General features: G+C 39.2%; 5 protein-coding genes across 5 annotated transcripts; 3 read left to right on the forward strand and 2 right to left on the reverse strand.

The window, feature by feature from the left end:
* Positions 1-3,718: 3,718 nt before the first annotated feature.
* On the forward strand, positions 3,719-5,313 carry GCK72_021839 (uncharacterized protein; the record flags this gene model as incomplete). The annotated part of the gene is made up of 2 exons (XM_053734526.1): positions 3,719-3,912; positions 5,199-5,313. 2 exons carry the CDS (start codon positions 3,719-3,721, stop codon positions 5,311-5,313), a joined length of 309 nt encoding a protein of 102 aa, XP_053583439.1.
* Positions 5,314-5,545: 232 nt separating this feature from the next.
* GCK72_021840 (uncharacterized protein) lies at positions 5,546-10,487 on the reverse strand (the record flags this gene model as incomplete). Its single annotated transcript, XM_053734527.1, has 3 exons — positions 5,546-5,689; positions 8,529-8,704; positions 10,046-10,487. 3 exons carry the CDS (start codon positions 10,485-10,487, stop codon positions 5,546-5,548), a joined length of 762 nt encoding a protein of 253 aa, XP_053583440.1.
* Positions 7,133-7,648, forward strand: GCK72_021841 (uncharacterized protein; the record flags this gene model as incomplete). Its single annotated transcript, XM_003095780.2, has 3 exons — positions 7,133-7,297; positions 7,342-7,489; positions 7,536-7,648. 3 exons carry the CDS (start codon positions 7,133-7,135, stop codon positions 7,646-7,648), a joined length of 426 nt encoding a protein of 141 aa, XP_003095828.2.
* Positions 10,488-11,256: 769 nt separating the features above from the next.
* Positions 11,257-13,793, forward strand: GCK72_021842 (uncharacterized protein; the record flags this gene model as incomplete). Its single annotated transcript, XM_053734528.1, has 6 exons — positions 11,257-11,539; positions 12,171-12,249; positions 12,302-12,436; positions 12,708-12,975; positions 13,473-13,650; positions 13,699-13,793. The coding sequence occupies 6 exons, from the start codon at positions 11,257-11,259 to the stop codon at positions 13,791-13,793; spliced, it is 1,038 nt and encodes a 345-aa protein (XP_053583441.1).
* A 527-nt stretch (positions 13,794-14,320) lies between these two features.
* GCK72_021843 (uncharacterized protein) lies at positions 14,321-18,213 on the reverse strand (the record flags this gene model as incomplete). The annotated part of the gene is made up of 3 exons (XM_053734529.1): positions 14,321-14,591; positions 16,377-16,988; positions 17,993-18,213. The coding sequence occupies 3 exons, from the start codon at positions 18,211-18,213 to the stop codon at positions 14,321-14,323; spliced, it is 1,104 nt and encodes a 367-aa protein (XP_053583442.1).
* Positions 18,214-22,490: the final 4,277 nt, after the last annotated feature.

Raw genomic sequence — 22,490 nt, forward strand, 5'->3', positions numbered from 1 at the left:
TCAAAATACCGAGTTTTTGATCAATTTTTCTCGAATTTTCGGTGTCTGGCGTGCCTTTCACGCGTTTTTCATCCTCTACATACGTGCAAGTCCATGTCTGTTTCATCGCCTTTCCGGCAGACGTCTGTCGAATTTTTTGTGGCGTCGGAAGGCTTAAAAGCACGTTGTTCGGGAAGGAAGGACCCGGATTCATGCCGTAATTCTGCCAGTTTTCCTGAAATTCAGCTGAAAAAATTAGATTTCCGCGGAAAATGGGGGCCACAAACCTTGCTGAACAGTGGCTCATTGATGGACATGTATTTGTGGTCTGAAAATTTGCAGTTTTTTGAGGTTTTTGTGGGTTAAGAGTGTTCTAGAAAAATTCCAGCGTGTTTTCTGAGTATTTTCAATCAAAAAATCGCGAAAAATGATGGAAAATTGATGTTTTTAGTGTAAAAATCGCAAAAAATGGACTTTTTGTTGGTATGCTGCAAACGCGCTCCATTTGACTGTGTGAAGTGAAATTGGCGGGAGGTTTGAATTTTAAAAGCGGGGAAAATAAGTTTGCAGGTCTAAAAACGACAAAATTAATGGATTTGAATGGTTCAAAATGGAAAAAATATTGAAAAATAATAAAAAATCTGATTTTATTGTTAGAACATTTAAAAAAACGAAAAATTCCCTCTTTTTTTCCAGAAAAAAACACAAATTTCTGTTTTACAGTGGCTTTGAAAGTCTGTAACTCCGCTCCTTTTAACCAATACGTCTATATTTTGACATGCTTACTAAACAAGTCATGGGCTATAATTTTATAGTTGACAACTTTTTGATAGCTCCGCCCACTTTTGAGATGTAGCTAGTGGAAGTTTTAAAATGCTGAAAATTTGAGTTTAAACCCCCCGTATCTCAAAAATGGCCGGAGCTACAAAAACGTTGTCAACTAGGAAAATGTAGCCCTTGGTTTGTTTGGTGTACGTACCAAAAATTGGGAAGTAGGGATTAAAAGGGGCGGAGCTACGGGTGTTTGTCGGATTTTCAATTCAAGATGAGGTTGACATGATATAACTAGTTATAACTCCATAGGGATTGGGTCTAGAAAAAAGTGGTAAACTGCAAAAATGCAGTTAAAGATTTGTTCTATCTATTGGTGTAAATTTTATTATGATTGGAGCAAGTTGGGGATTCACGATGGGATCTTAAACTTAGGGGACATGTTTCAACCTTCAACTGGCCGTAACTTCCTTCAACTCGCATCGATTTCGCTCAAATTTTCTCACAATCTGAAAACACAGTTTTTCTCCATTTTTCACACTCAAAACTCTCCAGTTTCCCACTTTTTCCCAGTTTCCCGTCGCTTTTGCGGCGCATCTCCAGGTGCTCACTCCCCTCCAGCGGAGCCACAACTGTTGTCCGTATGCCATCCGCCGCCTCCAACAAGAGATATCTAAATCTCTCTCAATTTTCCCTCTGATCTCTTCGTAAATGATATACCTTTACTACCAGTGAGAGAGCGAGAGAGTATTGAGACCCAAAGAGACGCAGAGAAAGAGAGAAAAGGGGGCTCCGTGTGGGAAAGAGCTCTCGGGAGAAGAGAGAATGTTTGCTCTTTTTCCCGCCAACTTTTTTTTTTCTACTTGCCGATGTTTCTTCCCTTCAAAACTCTCCACACGGTTTAGTTTGCGGTATTATGAATTCATTTTTATCTGTGCATGGGAAGACCGCGCCGCACTCGCGCGACGGCCACGCCCACTCCCATTTTAACGCTGCGTTCCATTTTGAACACTGTCGAAAAAAATGGGCGTGGCCGCCGCGCGAGTGCGGCGCGGTCTTCCCATGCACAGATAAAAATGAATTCATAATAATCCGAGTATATTCCGCTTTTAAAACTTTTTGACTCGAGTTTTTTGAACTTCTGACCTATTTCTCACTTCCAGATCCACTCCTGGCCTTAAAAACTCGAAATTCTTATACCAATCGATAGATAATGTCTTAAACTACACTTTTGTAGTTGAGCACTTTTTCGTAGCTGCCTTCCCTGGCGCGCTGTGGGCGCGTTAAGGTCGGCGACCTGAAAGAGGGGGACAGCAACAGCGCTCTACCGCACTTTTAGCTTAGTAACCGGTAATCAGTGTATACATTATGTTGTTGTTTTATGTCAGATGACTGAAGGCGTGAGAATTTGGAAAATTGAAGGAATTTCGAATTCCCACGAAAAGAGTAGACATGTTTAGGGGGAAAGAGTGGGTGCTAATAAGCAGGTACACACCTCGACACTCAAAACGCGCTATCTCAGCAATCTTTTGAGCTACAGAGAATCTGAAGATTGATTCAGAATCCTCAAGATTTCAGCTTTCCAGGCATGTAACTTTTATATGGTTTGCACTTTTTTAAGTAGTCGCTGCGCAACCGCAACGCCGATGAATTCTGTAACCTCGTTTGCTCCGTTAGATACTTTTGCCTTCCTATCTCTGCCAATTTTCGACCGATTTGAATTCTGAAAACTGATTCAGAATCCTCGTGAATTCAGCTTCAGTCATATAAAAATTGTAACAAAAAACTTATTTCCTGCCAGTTCCCGTCAAGGTTAAGGGCTACCATCGGCAGGACTAGAAAAGCGCGCCTCACAAAGTCCTTCATATCTCGGCGAGTTTTCCACCTATCGAAATTCTGAAAACTGATTCAGAATCCTTATAACCTTCCCTTCTCTGTCCCATTTTTGAAACCCGTGTATGCGATTGTCTCCAACCCGAAAACGCCCTTCCACCTCATTCCTTCTTCAAGAGACTAAACAGTCGGCCATATTCAATGCCCTCTATCTCACCGAGTTTTCAACTTAAAAAGAATTTGAAAGCAGATTCAGAATCCTCAAGATTTCAGCTTTCCAGGCATGTAACTTTTATATGGTTTGCACTTTTTTAAGTAGCCGCTGCGCAACCGCAACGCCGATGAATTCTGTAACCTCGTTTGCTCCGTTAGATACTTTTGCCTTCCTATCTCTACCAATTTTCGACCGATTCGAATTCTGAAAACTGATTCAGAATCCTCGTGAATTTAGCTTTTTAGTCATATACGAATTGAAACAAAAACTTATTTCCTACCTGTTCCCTTCAAGGTTAAGGGCTACCATCGGCAGGACTAGAAAAGCGCGCCTCACAAAGTCCTTCATATCTCGGCGAGTTTTCCACCTATTTGAATTCTGAAAGCATTCAGAATCCTCAAGATTTCAGCTTTCCAGACATGTAACTTTTCTATGGTTTCCACTTTTTTTAGTAGCCGCTGCGCGACCGCAACGCAGCATGTAACCTCGTTTTCCCCCGTTAGATACTGTTGCCTTCCTATCTCTGCCAATTTTCGACCGATTTGAATTTTGAAAATTGATTCAGAATCCTTGTAAATTCAGCTTTCCAGTCACAAACTCAGAATCTGTCCATCTCTCCATCCGACGCGTTCCCCCCATCTCCAAGAGTCCCTCAAAAAAGTACTGCAGGCCCTGCAGTTCCCAGAAACCCCTCGGGACCATTTTCTTTTCTTTTTCAACATTTTTCTAAAGTTGACTCAACTTTTGAATGACATTCCAAAAGAAGACTTGAACTTTTTCGTTTCGAACTCATTTTCTCTTTTTGAGGCACTTTTTAGAGCAATTAGGGACCCTAATTAGGCCAATTTTTGCTGAATTTCTCGAATTTTTTGGTCATTTTTCTTATTTTTCCCTTCCTTACCCACTTTTCCCACATTCCAGATGATCCAGGAGTGGTCTCTGGACGTCGGCGAGTTCAATCTCGTCCTAATCGTCTTCTCGTCAGTCGTCGTCACTCTCGCTCTAATCGCAATCGTCATACTGTACTGTTGGATGAGTTGTGGGTGTTGTAAACGGAAAAGTGTGCGACGTCACAGTAATATTCCACACGTTATGATCACACAGCACAGGGATAAGTAAGTGCGCTCTGTTGATAATCTGCATGAAATACTCGAAAAATTGATGAAAAACAATGAAAAAACGGTTAGAATTTGCAAAAATATACTTTTAAATACCCGAAAATCACAAAAAATCGGCTGAAATCTTTCGAAAACATGCAAAAATCGCTGAAATCGGTAAAAATCGTTTGAAATTCTCGAAATTTGAATTTCAATCGGTAGAAAGTGCGCTCTGTTGAGAAAAAATGAAACAAATGACTGAGATTTATCTAGTTTTAGCCACTTTATTCATTTAGCTTTAAAACACAGGGAAAATATAGAAAATTGATAAAAAATGGGTAAAATCGGTTGAAAAACTCGAAATTCGAATTTTAACCAGCAGAAAGTGCGCTCTATCGATAACTTACCTAAAAATGCCGGAAAAACCCAAAAAATTGGCAGAAATGGTTTGAAAACATGCGAAAATTGGCTAAAACCGGTTGAAAAACTCGAAATTCGAATATTATCCGGTAGAAAGTGCGCTCCATTGATAATATTCATAAAACTGCCTCAAAACCGCAGGAAAAAGACTAAAATTGACAAAGAATGACTGAATATCACAAAAATCGGCTTAAATCTATCGAAAACATGCGAAAAATCACTGAAATCGGTAAAAATCGGTTGAAATTCTCGAAATTTGAATTTTAATCGGTAGAAAATGCGCTCTATTGATTAAATACTTAAAGTTTACCTAGAATATGTTTCTGACCCTCAAAAACACCAAAAAACTAGTTTAAAATTATCAAAAAAAATCTAAAATCCAAAAACAACGATTGCAAACGCGCTCCATTGACAATTCACCTCTCCAGCACCCGTAGCTCCGCCCCCTTTTACCCCATTAGTTCAGTTTTTGGTACATACACCAAACAGACCCAGGGCTACATTTTTGTAGTTGACAACTTTTTGATAACTCCGCCCACTTTTTGAATTTTCAGCATTTTTCAATTCCCACTAGCTATATCTCAAAAGTGGGCGGAGCTATCAAAAAGTTGTCAACTACAAAAATGTAGCCCTTGGTCTGTTTGGTATATGTACCAAAAATTGAGAAGTGGGGGTAAAAGGGGGCGGAGTTACGAATGCAGGAGAGGTGAGTTGTCAATAGAGCGTTAAAATTGAAAAAAAAAACTCGATTTTAACTATTTTTGTGATTTTCAGACATTTTTACTTGTCTTAGTCGCTTTCCGGCGCTTTTAAGACAGTTTTAGCTGATTTTAACCGATTTTCAGCCAATAAAAGTGGGCGTGGCCTAATTTCCCAATTTCCAGGACGCCGCTCTCCATCGATTGTCCGGATCTTGACTTTATCGACGCTCGCAACACAAATTTGGTCTCCTCAACAGTTCAAGTGGATTCAGTTCATCAGACGCCGACTCTTTCTTAAATTTCTTTTTTTTGAAGTTTTTTTTTGAAAAATTTGAAAAAATCAAAAATCAATCGATAACGTCTTTCCGCCTTTCTACCTTTCTATTATCGAAATATAAATGTCGGAACTTTTTTGTTGCGACAATATATGTATCAATTTTTCTGAAATTGTTGAAAAAATTAATAAAAAATCAATAAATCCTTCGAAAATCCATAATTTTTACACAAAAAATGGCAAAAAAAGTGACAAATTATTCAATATTTATAGTGTTGGGACACGAAATCATTCGAATCGTCATGTGTGGATCCTCTGCGGGTTCCCGATTCGAGTATCTCGCCATCACGATTTTCCGATTGTTGGGACCACGGCGGACCAGTTTTCGTCGTTGTTCTGCCTGGAAGACTACATGGAATTGCACAAAATTGGAGAGAAAAATCAATGAAAATCGCTTTTTGGGGTTGAAAATAGCGACTGAAAATTGCAAAAATTGGTATTTCTGGGTTAAAAATCGGTTTCAAACCATCGAAAATCGTCAAAAATTGCCAGAAATTGAGGAAAAAGCACTAAAAGATGTTAAAATCGTCAAAAATTGCCAGAAATTGAGGAAAAAGCACTAAAAAAATGTTAAAATCGTCAAAAATTGCCAGAAATTGAGGAAAAAGCACTAAAAAATGTTAAAATCGTCAAAAAATTAAAAATGTATATTCGATTTTCGCTATTTTCAACGCATTTTGAGTAATTTTCAACGGTTTCAAACAAATTTTTCACGAGAAATGCCAAATTTTTTATGATATTTAACATTTTTGAGTGCCATTTCCTCAATTTCTGCCTATTTTCGATCGTTTGAAATCGATTTTTCACCCCTAAAATGCCAATTTTTTTGCCAATTTCAGCAGATTCTTGGTGATTTTCAAACTATTTTGGCAATTTTCCGGCTAATTTCGTTCTCAAAAAATTATTTTCAGTGATTCTCAGGCAACTCGATGTTAGTCTAATTAGACAACCGAAGTCTAATTAGACAGAACACCAATCTAAAGACAATCTAACTAGATTAGCTCGAATTCCAAGGCGCGATCGCTGTGCGCGCAATCACAATCATTTGCGCATATTATTTTTTATTAAATAAATATATTTTTTTAATTTGTTGAGCCTATATAATCTTTCCAAGCATTTATTCTTGTTTTTTTCGCTGTATTAAATTCTGAAACTGTCAAGATTTTCCTCAATATATGTTTTTAAGGAACAAAAATCATTTCGGTTCATTATTTGCTAATAATTATGTTGTTTAAGAATATCTTTTTTCCAGCGTAATATGTCGAAGAGACATGAAAGATTGACAACTGGTGTGATATTGAATCGTGTGCAGAGGAAAAGCAAACGGGTCAAAACAGCGGCAGTTAATTCTACTCATGTCTGTGCAGTTTTCGGACGGTGACTTCAGATCAAACAAAAGAGATGAGCAAGATGAAAATCTTTGGAGTTGTCTTGAATCTGAGACGCTTGCCAATTATGAAAATGCATTTTCCCGAAGTTAAAACTATGAAAATATGCCTTTTATTCTTTTTAGAAAATGACTGCCGGTCAACCACAAAATATCGAACGCGATGAGGAGACAACTAATATGTACAATTTCATGATTGAAAAAGCGAAAACCCCCGGAATCTCCGTTGAAAATCAAAAAATTGTATGAAGAATTTCAGGCAGAAACGAAGAGGACGCTCACAATCAATAGCTTGTGTATACAACGTAAGAATAAATCAGTTCGATGTCATAAAATTTCCTAATTAATTTTTACAGAATCATTGAATATCGTGTAAAAATTCATGAACTCGAAAATATGGACGAAGAGACGAAAATTCGAATGATATTCGCTTTGAGCGCTCCGATCGACAGTGGTTTTCTTGTTAAAATTAAGGAATCTGATGACGTTCAAACAGATCATGCACGGAGAACTACTGAATACACAACGAAAGAAGGCGGTTTCGAATTGAAAGGAACTTATGTAAGTGCACCGGTGTATATTGGTAGCAATTCGTGCATTTTCAGCTGTGGCCACATTGTTTGAGTCAAGAAAGAGAGAAGAGAACGCTGGAGTTTCTGGCAAGAAAATCAATGACGACCGATTTGACTGCATTTATAACAGATTTCCAAAATTACACTCAGACATCAGTCTCACTCTTGACATTAGAGCAAGGTTTTAGAAAGTTTGCAACGCAAAACGAAATAATCGTCAAATTCAGATATCGGACCATCAAAAGACATTTGCATTCGTCTTCCAGCAACCACGCCCGTTCCACAGACACCAAAAAATCAACGGACTGGACAAACGCCAATCAAAACGACAAAGGAATAAACAAATTTGTAGAAAAATTTCACATCTATTCTCTAGTTTTGTTGTTTTTCCAATAAGTTTTCTTTTTCTGTTGATTTTTCCGTATTTTTTAATAAAATTTTATACGAAAATCCAGCAAAATTCAATTCAAAAAAGCGATAATAATTAGATTGAAACGGAATCTAGCTAGATTGTTTGTGAGTCGCATTAGACAAAATGCTAGTCTAATTAGACGAAATGCTAGTCTAATTAGACGGAATGTCAATCTAACTGGGTCGCGTTAGTCTCGCATTTTACTACAATTAGATTACCATTTTGTCTAATTAGATTGATATCGAGTTGCCTGAGTTTTTGAGATCGGAAATAGCCCGGAAATAGACAAAAATAGCTTGAAAATCACTAGGAATCAACTGAAATCGGCTGAAAATTGACATTTTGAGGTAAAAATCGGGTTCGAACGATCGAACACCGCCATAAATTGAGGAAATCACACTCAAAAATGTTAAAAATCATCAAAAATTTGGCATTTCTCGTGAAAAATCTGTTTGAAACCGTTGAAAATCACTCAGAAATCGACGAAAATCGAGTAAAAATCCCAAAATTTTATCAAATTTCAGCAAAAAAACGCATTTTTTCCATCAAGAATGCCATAGCAGTGTCGATTTACGCCGTAAATCTACACGGATTTTCGACTATTGAACGCTTGATGGCCGAGTTTCTGCAAAAATTCGGCCACCGGGAAGCGAATTTAGCAGAAAATACAAGATTTTGGATACAAATCTATGAATTTCATCGATTTTTCCGGTGATTTTCAGCGATTTTTTCGGAAATTTCATCGATTTTTCTGGAATTTTCATCGATTTTTCAGGAATTTTCAGCTTTTCCTTCCGAAATTCCTCACCATAATCATCTCAGCTGGTGGTTCTCTGTCAAGAATCAGATCAGTATGCCTGAATCTGTCCTCTTTTATCAATTCTATCTCTGCAACTCCATCCTCCAAATAGTCATCTTCAATCAATTCATGACGTTCCGCTTTCAGTGTGAACAGCTTCTCGAGTTGTTCTGTCGACGGAATTTCTGAAAAAAAGAGAAAAATAGGGTTTTCGGGTGATTTGGGACAGATTTTTATAGAAAAAATGGGATTTTTCACTCAAAAAACTGAGTTTTGGGCCATTTTTACAGGAAATTAGGTTTTGAAGGGATTTCTGGAGATTTCAGATCGAAAATTTCAACGCGTTCAAGGTGGATCTAAAAACCTATAAAAAGTAACTAAAAACGCGTCTCAGGTGCGCCAGAATGTCTAAAATTCGATTGTTCGCTTTAAAAACGTTCAAAACGCGTCTAAGGTGCGCCAGAAAGATTTAAAAATGATCAAAAATCGATGAAAACGCGTCTCAGGTGCGCCAGATCTCTGAAAATCGATTGTTCGAATTAAAAACGTTCAAAACGCGTTTAAGGTACGCCAGAAGGATTAAAAAATTATCAAAAATAACTGAAAACGCGTCTAAGGTGCACCAGATTTCTGAAAATCGATTGTTTGAATTAAAAACGTTCTAAACGTTCAAAACGCGTCTAAGGTACGCCAGAAGGATTAAAAAATTATCAAAAATCACTGAAAACGCGTCTAAGGTGCACCAGATATCTGAAAATCGATTGTTTGAATTAAAAACGTTCTAAACGTTCAAAACGCGTCTAAGGTACGCCAGAAGGATTAAAAAATTATCAAAAATCACTGAAAACGCGTCTAAGGTGCACCAGTATGCCTAAATTCTATATTTCGCATTAAAAACGCGTCTCAAGCGCGCCAGAACGTCTAACAGTCGACTTCACATTGAAAACGTTGAAAACGCGTCATCAGAAGGCTCTTTTAATGCGAAATTCTCATTTTCAGCTCAGTTCTGATGAATTTTTCGCGATTATTGCACAGAATTCGAGATTTTTTTCGATTTCCGGTAGTCTTTGATGATTTTTTCGCAAGTTTTTATCAAAAACCATAAATTTTGTCACTTTTCTACACTTTAATGCGATTTTCCACTATTCAACACTGATTTTTTGTTAAAAATACGTTAATTTTGGCTCAAAATCTTAGTTTTTTAACTCAAAATCTCAATTTCTTGGCTCAAAATTCTGGTTTTTTGACTCAAACATTTAACTTAAAAAGCGTCTCAGGTGCGCCAGAAGGATTAAAAAATAACCAAAAATCGCTGAAAACGCGTCTCAGGTGCGCCAGAGTGTTTGGCTCAAAATCTTGTTGTGTTTGCTCAAAATTCTGGTTTTTTGGCTGAAAAGTCTGGATTTTTGACTCAAAATTCTGGTTTTTTGGCTCAATATATTGATTTTAGATTGATTTTTCCAGGTTTCTGACCAATTTTTGACAAATTTTTCCCATTTTTTCATCAAAAAAGTGAAAAAATGAACCATTCTCATCGATCAAATGCCGCATCGCCGGATCGGCCTGCATCAACACATTCATGAGAGTGACAATCGTCTGTATTCCCTTCTCATAGATCTCGAATTTCGAAGATTTATGGAAAAGCGTTTCCTCCAATCTCCTCGCAAACCACATCAACTCATCGAATCTCCGATGTCGAATATTGGTTTTTGTGCAATAGAATGCGTCGATAATCTTATCAACTTGTTCCATTCTATCTCGGATCATCATCCTCATTTGCCATCTCAATTTTCCCATTTTAAATGTGTGCGGTGTCCATTTGAACCGCCCTTTCGGCTCAGAAACACCGTCTTTTTCTGGTTTTTCGAAAAGTTTTTCAGGATTTTCCACGGTTTCTAGAGTTTCCGCGGGTTTTTCGGACATTTTTTCCTGGACGACAAAGTCCTCATCGATGTAGTCACCCTCCATTCGATGGGGAGCTGGAAAATCGGATTTTGCAGTATTTTCGACTAAAAAATCCGTCAAAAACGATGGAAAATAAGCGAAAATAACGAAAAAATCAAGTTTTAAACGACATTTCAATGTTATTTATGAAAAATCACTTAAAATCGCGATTTTTTATATTTTATATGAAAAATAAGTGATTTATCTATATTTAAACCTAAAAAACCACTTTAAAAACGGAAAAAATGATGCAAAACAAGCCGAAATCAATTTTTCCGTGTTAGCTCTGAAAATCCGATTTTTATAGGAAAATTTTACATTTTTAAGATCAAAATAGGTTTGAAATTGTTATTTTTCAGTATTTAAACTCGAAAAACGCAAAAAATTGCGGTGAAATCGGTTGAAAACCACTGAAAATCTGCTGTAAAATAATAATAAAACGAAAAAAGTCTATAAACGCAAGCGCGCTCCATTGACACGCTTTAGAGACTAGAGACGCAGAGAGAGAATGTGAAAAAATGGCGGTTTTTCGAATTCAATTAATTTCTTTTTTGCTCAGTCGCAGCCGGAAAGTTTTGGAAGAAAAAGGTTTATGGATGAAATTTGATTGATTTACTTTCCTGAAAAAAAGATTATTATTTTTGTTTCTTTTCTCTTTTTGTTTTCGCTTTACATCGTTTCTTCTCGTCATTAGCGAGGTGTCCGCAGGGATTATACTATTTTTTGTTTTAAATACCAACCAAATAATTCTTTTTCTCATTATTACTACCTTTTTCTTCATCTCACCACAACTATGGACACCTTCCTCCCTCTCATCTACAGTAACCTCGAATCGATAATTTTCGTGATCTCCGCGTCGATCAACTCCCTCCTTTTCCTCCTCATCCTCTTCAAATCTCCCGAAAAAATTGGAGCATATCGATATCTCATGCTCACCTTCTCCGGCTATTGCTTGATTTTCTCGCTTGTCACGTGGCTCGGCGAGCCGACTTCAGTGGCGTCGGGACAGGTTTATATTATATTTGTGAGGAGGGAGAATCCGTTGCGATATGATTTGTGGAAGCATACTCTTGTTTGTGAGTGTAGGGACCTGAGAACTATATGAGCCTCTAGATTAAGTCAAGAGCTACATTTTTGTAGTTGACCATTTTTTGATAGCTCCACCCACTTTTGAGATATAGGTGGTTTAAGATTACCAAACTTCGAAATGTTGCCATGATTTCAGTTCTTGTTGGATCATATTGCTTTTTATATGAGTGTGTAGATCAAAACCAGGGCTATATTTTTGTAGTTGGAAGTTTTTTGATAGCACTTCACGTTCTCGAGATACGGGCGGTCAAAGTTAGGCGGCAAGAGAGGAGACACAGAGAAGCTAGAGCGCCCTCTTTCTCTGCGTCTCTCCCTCGCTCCTGCCACCGCCTGGCAGACACATAACTTTGTCCGCCCGTATCTCAAAAGCGTGAATAGCTATCAAAAAACTTTCAACTACAAAAATGTAGCCCTGGTTTTGATCTACACACTCATATAAAAATCTTCATGCTCCAACAAAAAGTGACGCCACGGTAACGTTTCAAAGTTTGGTAATCTTAAACCCCTTGTATCTCGAAAGTGGGCGGAGCTATCAAAAAGTGTTTAACTACAAAAATGTAGCTCTTGACTTGCTCTATTTAGATATTTAAAGTGTCAAATTAAATTCTCAATTCCCAGGCATGTACTCCACATCAATCGGTATCCTAATGTATCTCATCGCCGTTCAATTCATCTATAGATACTGTCTGATTTGCAAGTGAGTTGCCCTGACTCTGCAAATGCGCTCCATTGTATGTTTGGGATTACAGACCAAAAATGATAATTTATTTTTCTGGAAAGTACCTGGCGTGTTGGCTTTCAGGTATTTTAGTTGTCGCCGTCGATTATGGAGTTCTGACTGCGTTTCTGGCGAGAAGAACAACGGAGATGGAGAGTGTGATGAGGTGGGTATATGAAAATTATATGAGCTTATAGAGAATTTCAAGGGCTTCATTTTTGTAGTTGACCACTTTTTGATAGCTCCGCCCACTTTTGAGATATGGGCTTTCCAAAAGTGGCGTCTAGAATGAAGCCAAGTGAAGCCGAAGCTTTGAAGGCTTGTATGTCAGAAGTGGGCGGAGCTACCAAAAAACGGTCAACATGAAAAATGAAGCTCTTGATTTGATCTACAAGAATATATATTATTTGATCTAGTACCATATTCCCAGTTTCCAGAGAAACCCTGAAAACCGAGTTCCATACTAACATTGAAGAAGTCGAATTTATTGGGATTCAATTCTACACGGAGACCGCCAATAAAAGTATCGATTGGAATCTGAAAACGTTGCTTCTGATTGTAAATGTGATGATTTTGATGTTAATTTTCGGTTTTATTACGGTATACTGCGCCTTTAAGACTTATCAATTCTCAAAAAGTCGATTGGAACAAAATGAGGAGAACGAGAAGTTTAATCGACAGATTTTTGTGGCTTTGGTCACACAGGTAGGGTTCAATGGAGCGTTCTTGCTATTTAAAAAAAAAATTGAAAAAAAAAATGTCAAAAATATGAAAAACCACCCAACTTTCAAGCTTTGCCGTTGCTTGATTTTCCCTGCAAACTTTAATATTTTTATATGAGTGAGTAGATCAAAACAAGAGCTACATTTTTGCAGTTGGAAGTTTTTTGATAGCTCCGCCCACTTTTGAGATACAGGCGGTCAAAGTGAGGTGCCTGCCTGCAAGGAGGGAGAGACGCAGAGAAAGAGGGCGCTCTCGGTTCTCTGCGTCTCTTTTCCACCTTAATCTTCAGTTACTCAACTTTGACCGCCCGTATCTCGAGAACGTGAATAGCTATCAAAATATTTCCAACTACAAAAATGTAGCCCTGGTTTTGATCTACACATTCTTATAAAAATATTAAAGTTTGCACTGAAAATAACGTCACTGCAATGTTTCAAAGTTGAAGAAAAAAACCAAAATTTTAAAAAAAGTTTTTCCAGTCCTGCATCCCATTAATTTTTATGTTCCTCCCGATAACTATAATTATTATAATCCCACTATTCGGCTTATCTCCAAAGTTTTTGGTGCAAATATCCGCTATCAGTATATCGATTTATCCGATTCTAGACCCCCTGGCGGTTCTTATTATTGTCAGCAGTTATCGAGAGTTTTTTATTGGTTAGTTTGTCTTAAAAGGGCATCAAATAATAATTATTATTATTTCAGAATGCATCCGTTGCTGCCGTCCAAAAAAAATGGCTGCTATTTTGAAAAATTCGTGTATGACAGTGGACGAGGGCTTTGAAACGGAGATTTTGTAACCCAACTTTAAGACGCCATCACGGAGTACGTTTTGATCGGAGCCAATTGATTTTTACATGAGCGTGTAGATCAAAATCAGGGCTACATTTTTGTAGTTGGAAGTTTTTTGATAGCTCCGCCCACTTTTGAGATATGCGCCTTTAAAGTCAAGCGACAACCTCCACAGCTGCGGGGGCGAGAGAGAGACGCAGAGAAGCGAGTGCGTCTGCTTTCTCTGCGTCTCTCTTCCTCACCACCTAACTTTGACCGCCTGTATCTCAAAAGTGGGCGGAGCTATCAAAAAACTTCCAACTACGAAAATGTAGCCCTGGTTTTGATCTATACAAAAATGTATTTTTCAAAAGTCGTTAACACCTGTACGTTGTTCAAATTTAATTTTTATGTATATATTGATCAATCAATAAAAATTCACAGTTTTCGTTTCGAAATCTTTCAAACTCCAAAAAAAAAATACAAGTCTTCATTTGGTGCACAGTATTTAAAGAAAACAGAAAAGATGCTGCAGAGTCTTTGAGTCAACAGACGCCTACATTAGAGGTGTCTCTCGAGCGGGGTAATATGAAACAGACGGTACGCCCGGTGGATCATTACACTGATAAGTTCTGAGATGTGAATAAACCATGAATACGTCATCAGGTTCAGCAGATTGAAGAATGAACCATCCTATCTTATTATTCTCCACAGTAACCGTTGCAATCGATTTGTCCTGACGAGTTATGTGATATCCGTTTTTGATTATAGCTCCATACGGAAATCTTACTTTGAATTGAAACTTGTACGCATGCATTATTTGGTTTCTGGAAAAAAGGTTTTTTTGCAGTTATTTAGCAGTGAGCACTTATGGATTCTTACAAACCGGGTCGACGCGTAGCTCTCTAAAGAGCCAAAAAATGGCAAAAAAACCCGAGCCGTTGTATGTCACGGACATAGAATTCGTCGAGATCTACATTTTGGTACATGTTTCAAATGTAGATCTTGGCGAGTACTATATTTGTGACATACTACGGGGTCGGATGGCAGATAGTTATTATCCCACGGGTCGGATTTCCTGATGAAATCATTCCGTCCTAAAAATAATATCAAGAGATATCATGAATTATCACAGTACGAAACAATGTTAATCCTGGAGATTTCTCTATTTAGCCTTCTTGAGCTACCTTCAGGCAAAGACCGGTGACTAGGTCAAAGTACTAGAGCCACAAAAGGTATTCTAGAAAAGTCTCTCCAGTGAGATTCTACATAATAACAATACGGGGAAAATGTCTGAAAAAACCCAAAAAATGGTCAAAAAGCCATTCTAAGCCGGTCCGCGGTACATTACCGAACAGCCACCCAGCGTAGGTCACAGTCATAGAACTCATCTGCATTTTGGTATATTTTTCCGATCATGAAACTCAGTTTCAAGCGAGTTACGCGGATGGTGAAGATTCCTGCTAGGGAACCACATTTCTTCTGCTTGACAAAATGGGATTTTGTAAATTTTTTTCTTGTAAAGTTTTTCTAGCCGGAGGCCTGCGACTGCACATTATCCATACGACACGGAATATGCCAAAAAAGTTATTCTAGACCGGCCCGCGGAATATTAACAACCTATAGTAAGTCACGGACATAGAATTCGTCGAGATCTACATTTTGGTACATTTTTCAGTTCATAAAACTCAGTTTGAATCGATTAACACCCTCCGCCCGGGTCGCAAGTACGGTATTTCTAGATTATTAGTTTGCTTACACTTTCCGGGTGGGTTTAAAGGCTGCCCCTGGAATGATATGCTAATTGAAAAGATATCAGATACTGTTTTTGAGCTTTGCAGGTCTGAGAGAACTGCAAACCGTACTATGACCCCACCCGCTGAGTGTTCGCGAGCCCAGAATAGGAACTATGCACAGAATGACATACAGTACCGGACAAAAAGATATCAACTTTTGCTTTTTTTCAGTTGAAAATGTCCAACTTTGAGAGTGTTCTATAGTAAAAGTAACTGTCCCACAAAACAAATTTTTATGGTATCGAACAGAGCAAGAATAAAACTCCATTTTTGTAGTTATCAACTTTTTTGCACGGACAATCCCTAGCAAGTTACATACCGTCATAGTTATTTCTCCCTCAAATCGACCAATTTTAGTGCAAAATAGTGCGATTTTTGAGCTGTCTCCTTAAAATGACCATAACTCACTAGGGAGTGTCCGTACAAAAAAATTGCCAACTACAAAAATGAAGGTCTACTTTTGATCTGTGTGTTCCTGTAAAAAGTTATTTTGTGGGACAGTTAGTTTCACTATGACACACTCTCAAAGTTGGGCATTTTCAACTGAAAAAGACAAAAATTGATACCTTTTTGTCCGGTACTGTAAGAGGCGCCTCGTCATGCTGTGACTGTGTTATATTCTTGTTCATTCGTGATCCCATGAAAATCCTTATAAGAGCTATCCGGCCCGAATGTAGTATGTCAGTACCATAGATCTCGTTGAGACCTACATTTTGGTATACTTTTCAGCTCATAATATGGAGCTTCAAGCAAGTTACACCCCGCCCGGTTTGAAAGTATGAATAAGGCTGCCTTCAACACGAGACAAAAACTTACTCAGTTATTAAACTTCTGATGTTTCCCAAATCTTCTTGACCGATATTAATTACTGGATCATTAATCCATGAGTCGATATCCAGAATTTCGTTAGCTTCAATCATAATCCGATTCCATTTCGGTGTCCAGCCATCCTTCCATTTCTCAATCAAGTCTTTGAAATGAACATTTGAAAAGTTCGATCTCAGAATATAATTGGCATTAGATCTCAGATCGAGAACCTGTTCCCACTTGACCCAAAACGAATATCCAATTTCTAGAAACTCTGGAATGTTGCGGAGAGAGTTGAGATCGAATTGAAAAGTCTCGTTAGTAGGTTTCAAAGATATCTTTAGCTCTTTCGTGGCATTTTGACGTTCTAGAATTGAAAGCGCAAGTTTTTGATCTACTTCTTGATTGCTATCACTATCAATTTCAAAACTTGTAACCAAGCAGTGGCAATCCATGATTCTATCAATTTCTTCCGTATTGAAACAGTTAAAAGTGAGAGATAGAGATGTTGGTTGAGCAGAGAATAACTCGGATAGAAATCTAACCCAAGTTAGAGTCGAGGCAGCCAAATCAGTTGAATAGTATACAATCGGACGAAATTTCCACAGCCAGGTGGCACTACTGAAAATAGAGAATTTTTGAAAAAGAAATTTATTTAGAAATTTAAAAAATTTCCTATTTATTCTTATAAACAGCTCGTAACTCGCGTCAAACTCAATATTATGAGTTGAAAAATATACCAAAATGCAGATCTCGGCTAGATCTATGTTCGTGACCTACTACGGGCCTGGCTATTTGTTAATATGTCTCGGACCGGGAAAAAGTGCCAAAAAACGCGAAAATGACCAAAAAAGCCATTCTAGCCCGGCCCGCGGCATATTAACAAATAACCATACTTGTCAAGGGCCGTCTTTTGGGGGGAATTTTTTTTTCAATTTTTTTTTCGAATTTAGGTAAAGGTGGACTAAGTTCAATTCTGATTTTTTCATAGAATAATGTATGTGTGTCTGAGTATATTTTCATATCGAAAGAAAATTTTCAAAGAATTTTTTTTCAAGTTTTATAATATAATTACTTTCGCCATGTTTTTATTGTCTTCTTCCACGGCTACAGAAATGCCCAAACTGTTTCGCCGCTCGATCTCAGGGGGGGTTTCGACCAAATTTTTATACTCTTTCGATATGAAAATGAACTCACGAAAACACATAGATTATTCTGGGAAAAAAATCAGATTTGACCTCGAAAAATATACTAAATCATCATTAAATAAGTGTAAAAACGAGTAAATTGGGAAATTTTTCCCCCTGAAAAATTGAATTTTCGGAAAAACTTTGAAAATTTTTCTCAATAATTCCATATCCCTGAAAAGAGGGGCCTAAGGGGCCGGGCCCGGGCCGAAGCTTTTCAGGACCGGCCCGGCCCGGGCCCGGGACCAGGCCCCTCATTTGACAAGTATGCAAATAACCGTAAGGTCCGTAGTAGGCCACAGACATAGAACTCACTGAGATCTACATTTTGGTATATTTTTGAGCTCATAAGATTGAGTTTTACGCGAGTTACGAGCCGGCCCGGTTTGCAAGTATGCTTATAAATGTTCTTCATATCCAAACATTTTTTAAACTTACAACGGCCACCACATATCATGACCGATATGTTTAACATTTGGACTCCAGTTTCTCGAAATATACAAGCCGTTTGCAATGCACATATACAAGTCATCCAAATGTTCTTCCAATTTTTTCAATTCGAAATTCAAGCACTGTGTTAACGATGGATAGAAATTGATGTCTACTTTACTACTATCGGAGAGAAATTCCACGTGGAACTTCTCAATCTGTTTCTTCATTTTAATCGAACTTCTGAATTGCATGCATCTTGATTTACATCGACTACTGCATACAGAGAGAGACTGTTGACAGTCTCCTGGTCCCCGAATCAGGGTCCTGTCCCACTCCAAACTAAAATGTAATAATTGTTCACTAAATTATTCTAATTTAGTTTACATTTATTTCATATTTTACTTTCTGTTATTTTCTCCCTTTTTCCCCTTCTTTAACTTCATTGGAAACGGAAGTAATTCCCTTTCAATTCAAATCACCGCCTTAATCGTTGTCTGCGTCTCCACAATCAAAGGCGCACTCTCTTTACAACTTCATGGGTCTCGCCGCGCCGACACACAGGAAACGAGTGCAACCGTAGCCGACCGTCATCGACCTTTGGCCTAAATCATAATTCATTCAGTCTTCTAACTTTCCCTTTTTGTTAGATTCTGTTGTTGAGTTTTTCCCCATTTTATTGTAGATTTGTTGGAGAAGTTGTAGTCGAGCACTCGGCGAATCCCTCGGTTCTTCTCCTTTTAGGAGAATCACCTCGGGTATTCTTCTAGTCCTCTACGAACCTTTTCCCCTTTAACTCTATTTTCTGTAAAGGAGATAACCGGTATAGGTTTTTAATGCAGTCCCTCGTTGGACATGCTTTTTATCCTAATAAACCTGTTATCTATAAACACGTGTTATTCCTTACAAATGGGCACCTTCTAATACCTCTGAACCACCTAAAAAGAAGGAATAATTGCGAGAACATGTACATCTCACTCGGCTCTTACCGGCGGCCTTCCGTCCCCCCTCGGGAGACAGAAGAGATGGCCACATTTGGTGCATCTGACCAGGTTTACTGGCTTCCGGAGGAAATTTCGATGAAAATCGATTTTTCCGTCGGCCCAGCGAATCAGTCGGTTTCGCTCAAAATTTGCCCAAAAAATCGATTTTTTCGATTGAATTTGTACGATTTCACGTGTTTCTCCTTGAGAATTTAGTGTTTTAGGCGAAATTTTATTTCGCAAGTCTCAAATTCGGGTATTTCTCAACGATTTATCGCGGAAATTATGCTTTATTTTTTAAATTTCGCGCGCCTTTGGCGTCGTCCTTTAAAATTTATAGCAAGCGCGCTCTAGTGAGACGCGGGGTTTAGGCCTCGTTTTCATTAATTTGCGAATTTCCTCGCGATTTCTCGTCACTTTTTTTGGGATTTCCGTCGGTTTTTCGCGATTTTTTCGCGATAAAGCGACCGAATACCCCGAAAATAGTGCCAGAGTCTTTGAAAACCCCGATTTATCGGCGTTTTCGCGAGGAATTCGGCAGAAATTCCCGAGAAATCGGCGCTGGCCTAAATTATTTCCTTTTCTTCGGAAAAGTTGAGATTTTTTGGCCCAGAGCTGCATTGCTCGCACAGTTTCTGCCACCTCGGCTCGCATTCTCCACTTCTCGTCTTCATTTTGGCTCCCTCGTGCACATTTCGTCGATTTTCGCTGGAACTTGGACTCGATTCGCTCGGAGACCCCTCGGATCGACCGTTTGCGCGATGTTGTCGGGCGTCGCAGCTCGTTAGCTGTCGTCAGGTACCCGTTTCCACTGGTTTTCGCCAGATTTAGCCTTCGCTCGGCATTTCGAAATATTGCGAAATATTTCGAAAATCCCGAGAGAAGCGAATCAAAGCGAAAACTAATCGGAAACACTCGGTGTCCTGTTGTATGGCTATCACGTGTCGCGTTCGCTTCGGGAGCAGTCCGTTCTGGTCTAATTTCCCTCGATTTTCGCGAGAAAATCGATCGGAAAGTCCGAGGAAGGCTCCGAATGGGATTCTATTGCTATATTTGCTGTGGTTTTCAAGGATTGGATGCAATTTCCCTCGATTCTCCGCCGGATTCCGACGTCGCTCGCGATTTCGAAATGTTGCGAAACATTTCGAAAATCCCGAGAGGCATGGAAATCGACTGGGATTGATGAAATCGCCTCGTGGACGGTCAAATACGATGTCGAGAAGAAGGAATACAGTCGAATTTCCTCGTTTTGGCTCAAATCCCCTCGTTTTTCGTTGAAAAATATTTTTTCGGCTTAATACAGGGTTATTGCGGTTGGATTTGTTTTCGAGGGCTCCCTAGTGAGCGGGGTGTGTTAGTTGCCCTGGTTCTTGCTGTGTTTTAACACGGAATTTTCCGTTTGCGGAACAAAAGAGCTTCTGAGGCACGCCAATCACTCGGAGACTTCCGAATTCAAATGCCCAATCTATCGGATATCTGTTGTTTGGATATTCGACGCCTCTTTGCGGATTCAACGTGTCGATTGGAGGAAATTTCGCAAGTTTATCGATTTATTCAATTCTTTTTGGATTCGCTCGGAATTTCGGGAAACCGAAAATCCCTCAGAGCTGCCGAAGAGACTGGAAATCGGTATATACTTGAGAAGGATCCTCATATATTGACGCGAAGGATTCAAGACATTTTTTCGAAAATCGAGCATTAGAGAACTCCCGACAGTCACCTCGGTGATTTGAGGCTGAGATTTCGAACCCTCGAGTTAAGAGAGAGTGTAAATAAAACTGGGGGTCCCTGGGTTTGTGTGTTGTGCGGATTGCGTTTATTCTTCTGCTGAATTGCTGAAACTGGCCTAGATGTTCGGATTTCGGACAGTTTTCAGTAGTTCTTGCCCTGTCGGGGGATCAGCAGCTATTGCTGCATACGATCTCCCTCGTGGGACGGATGTCTTTCCGAATCGGCACAATGTGCGGATCCTCGGGTCGGCTGATGTTTTGATTGCGTGGTTCTGGAATAGCAGAAGTATTCTGATGTTTCGAGAGCTACGAGGTCGAGGCAGAGCAGGCGAGCCCCTTCGTGTGAAGCTAAGGCTGTTCTAGCTCTTAGTTTTGAGACTTTAGGAGCTCGTTGAGAGCTGGCGTAAGCGGTGCCAGGCAAGAGACGGGGCGTACCTCCAGAGTGGATGATTCTGCTCCTCGCCTCAAGTGCTCCACCACACTGCGTCGGTTGAGTTCGTATAGCGTGTAGATGCGTCATTGTTCCCCCTAGCGAATACCTTCCACCTCGAGTGGTCATTTAAGTCGGCAAGGGAACCTCGACGTGTATACAAGCGCTATGTGGGCTTCATGATCTAAATGCGAGGGCATGTACAGTGCCCAAGTGTCGTCATCCCCTTGCTGTGATTGTGATTAGCGAGTAACGAAGAGTTTCATTAGACGGCAGAGTAACTTCTTTCGCCTTATTGTTTCTAGGGAGTTTCGGAAGAATTCTGCGAAAGCGGAAGTCTTCTGGGACAAACTAGTGACAATTCGGCAGTCGTTTGAAAGAAGGGAAGCTGACGTACTACAGTGCGTGCAATAAGGATAGGACCACCCCCCATTTTGGATGTTCCGAGAAAAGTAAAAATGATATGAAAAATCTGTGACTGCCATTCGATTCAGAATACAAAAAAAACCCCAGGAGCCAAATTTTCATGTCTCTAGCACTTTCCGTACTCATGTACCATCCAGAAGTCGCTTTTTCAGGCGTGCAATAAGGATAGGACCACCAGCCATTTTCGATGAAGTGGTGCCTTTTTTTCAATTTTTTTTCAACACAGTGCTCATATTTTAATTTATTTCGTTGTTTTTTTAAAAGTTTTCACTTCAAGACCATTGGACTGTGTAGATTTACGGCACTTGCCGATATACGAGAATCATTTCTAAAGCTTCAGTTAACAATTCAATCATTTATTGACGAAAATGAGAGAAAACACAAAAGAAAACAGAAAAACGTAAGCGAAATTTAATAACTTGTTTCCCCACCATTGTTCTGGATAACTTCGAACAGGCGGTTGGGCATACTGGCGACGAGAGCCCTCAATTCAGCAGCAGTGATTGCATTCCACTCGGTCTCAACGGCGTCTTTGAGCTCTTGGATCGTATTGAATTGCCTTCCGTGCTTAAAAACATTTTCCAGGTTCTCTTCTCGGACGAGAAAAAATGGAATCTTGACGGCCCGGACGGCAACAGGCATTATTGGAGAGATCTCCGTAAAGATCCACAGCTCTTCTCAATACGGAACTTTGGTGGCGTATCGCTGATGGTCTGGGGAGGCTTCTGCAACGGAATGAAGATGAAACTTCAATTCATCACAACTCGAAAACGTCTGTTTCCTACCAGAGCATCCTCCAGAAGGCCATCGTTCCATTTTTCCGAAACAAACGCCGAACCCATGTTTTCCAGCAGGACAACGCGTCGATCCACAAGAGCATCTCCACACAGAATTGGCTGAAGGCGCAAAAAATCACGGATCTCGAGTGGCCAGCAGTC

This window comes from Caenorhabditis remanei, chromosome V, assembly GCF_010183535.1.
Source record: "Caenorhabditis remanei strain PX506 chromosome V, whole genome shotgun sequence".
NCBI classification, from domain to species: Eukaryota; Metazoa; Nematoda; class Chromadorea; order Rhabditida; family Rhabditidae; genus Caenorhabditis; species Caenorhabditis remanei.